This window comes from Ochotona curzoniae, unplaced genomic scaffold (genome assembly GCF_017591425.1).
Source record: "Ochotona curzoniae isolate NIBS_2020 unplaced genomic scaffold, NIBS_Ocur_1.0 contig_824, whole genome shotgun sequence".
NCBI lineage: Eukaryota > Metazoa > Chordata > Mammalia > Lagomorpha > Ochotonidae > Ochotona > Ochotona curzoniae.
In genome coordinates, this window is record NW_024466575.1 from 612 (window position 1) to 2,992 (window position 2,381).

The following is a 2,381-nucleotide window of genomic DNA, read 5'->3' on the forward strand; positions in this document are numbered from 1 at the left end:
TTTCAATCAACTTGAATAATCTTACCTCTTCATCTTAGGAGATTATACCTGAAGAAACCAATATTTTTGGATTTTTTTCTTTAATTTTATATGTAGAAAAAATATTTACCACACAGCTGAAGCTTACTTTTTCTCTTGCTGATTTGTTTTTTTTTTATACATATGCTTTTAAGTAGTAACGGTGTTATGTTATAATAACCGATGTTTTTGATGCACCAATAAACATATTTTCAGATAAAATTTAGGAATCTGGGTAGTTTGCTTTATGGATATAAATTAATTTGATGGCTTAGAACTTCTGTTAACATTTCTAGCTCAAGCTAACGTTCAGTAACTTGTGGCTTTAGTCAGAGATTTTTGTACAAACTGAATGTGTATTCCAGACTTTACAAATCTAGTGTTATAGTTGGGGGTCACAATAACCCACATTTTGCTAACTCAAATTCCTAAAACATGTTCTCCATTTTAATTGGTGAGGTCCCCAGATCTTATCACATTCCTCTCATGTTTTGCCCACCTGAGAAAGCACTGCGGACTCTCCATTGTCCCTACTGCTGGTACCAACAGTGATATTCCTGCTGAAAGTTTTGTCACAGTCCTCCCAAAGTTTTGCCCCTCTGGGTGGGAGGACTTGGGAAGTAGACTCTTTTCCATGCTAAAACATGCCACCATGTGCCCCACCCTGCTTTCTTCTGTGTCATCCACGCAGAGCCCTGATATTTCCTACAGATCTCCTTGGATTCTTTTCCCTGGGTAAATCAGCTCAGATATGTACCCAAAAGATTAGCTGTGATCAACTAATGGCTGGATCCCACCGGGCATCGCAGCTGTGGCTTGAGATGAACATCTGTGTTCTCCTTTCTCTTGCCTTTGTTTTTCCCGGCATGTTCTGTTTTGGTTTAGATGTGGCATTGCCTTTGCTGAGTTCCTAAATTCACCTATAATTCTAGCATTCTCTAGCCTACACAAAACCAGTGTCTCAGTGATGAATCCTATCTCACAGGTTTCTACTGTAAGGAAAAGAGATTCGTATCAATATGTTTTGTGCAATATTCATCACCATGACACCTGGGTAAGTGTTGGTGAGTCTGGTGAGAGTAGACATAGATCATAGTCTTTTTCTAAAATCTTATCCACGGGGCCCGGCGCGGTGGTGCAAGTGGTTAAAGGTCCTCGCCTTGCACCCCCGGGATCCCATATGGGCGCCGGTTCTAATCCTGGCAGCCCCACTTCCCTTCCAGCTCCCTGCCTGTGGCCTGGGAAAGCAGTGGAGGACGGCCCAAGGCTTTGGGAACCTGTACCCACGTGGGAGACCCGGAAGAGGCTCCTGGCTTCGGATCAGCATAGTATGGGCCCGTTGCGCTCACTTGGGGAGTGAATCATCGGACGGAAGATCTTCCTCTCTGTCTCTCCTCTCTGTATATCCGCCTTTCCAATGAAAAAATAATAAATATAAATCTTTAAAAAAATAATAAAATAAAATCTTATCCACATATAGACGTTTGCTTGATTTTTCAACCTTCTACCACCAGTCTGAGTTCAGTCCGCTAACCACATCACGTAGGAACAACTGCAACTCGGCCTCTTTCCGTGTGGATGAGCCCCACAGGAAGCTTCTGCCCAAGGGGCGTTTTCACTTCATGCATAGCCAGAGAAAAAGAAAAAGATCAGCAGTGTGTCACAAAGAGAACCCAGGCAGAAACGCTGATGAGTGGCAGAAGAAATAAGAAAATGGTGGTTTCAGGGAGTGGAGGAGGGGCAGGTTCAATAAAACCTGATTGAACACTGCTATGGTCCAGCGCATCATAAGGAAGCTGTTCCATGGTGGATATCAGGGAGAGGCATAGGCAAAATGAAATAAATCAAAAAGCTCTGTGAAATAGAAACTATCTTGAAAACTCAGTTTTCAGAGAAAGGTTGTATAAAAAGTTGATGGAATTATCTGGTGACAGTGGGGAGGTGTTTGCATGTAAGCTACGTGGTTCCCTGTTTGAAATATGGGAAACTGATGATCTCTTTGATGTTTTTTTTCCCCTATTAAGTTACCCAGGTCGAGTAGAGCTCCCACAAAACTTCGGATCTCTGTTTCGCCCAGTGGCAATGATGGTGCCCGATTATCGAATGATTGCTGAAACCATTATGTCTTCAGCTGGATTCAAGGCTTCCAGATCACTCTCTGGAAAGCTGGTCAGCCTTTGTGAATTAGCTCACAAACAGCTCTCACAAAAGGTAGAGTATTTCAAGGTGATTGTATAAGAATAAAAACATGTAGAAATAACCTCAGTAGTACTTACCTGATGTTGATCCAGGAACGATACTACAAGTAATGGAAAATATAAATAATGGAGCTAGAGTCCCCACAAACACGTTGAGTCTATGTT

At 42.2% G+C, this 2,381-nt stretch overlaps 1 protein-coding gene across 1 annotated transcript; it reads left to right on the forward strand.

Moving 5' to 3' along the window:
- The first annotated feature begins 1,037 nt into the window (after window positions 1-1,037).
- On the forward strand, window positions 1,038-2,293 carry LOC121164508 (dynein heavy chain 14, axonemal-like). Its single transcript, XM_040992630.1, has 2 exons — window positions 1,038-1,072; window positions 2,043-2,293. The coding sequence occupies exons 1-2, from the start codon at window positions 1,038-1,040 to the stop codon at window positions 2,254-2,256; spliced, it is 249 nt and encodes an 82-aa protein (XP_040848564.1). The 3' UTR covers window positions 2,257-2,293.
- Window positions 2,294-2,381: the final 88 nt, after the last annotated feature.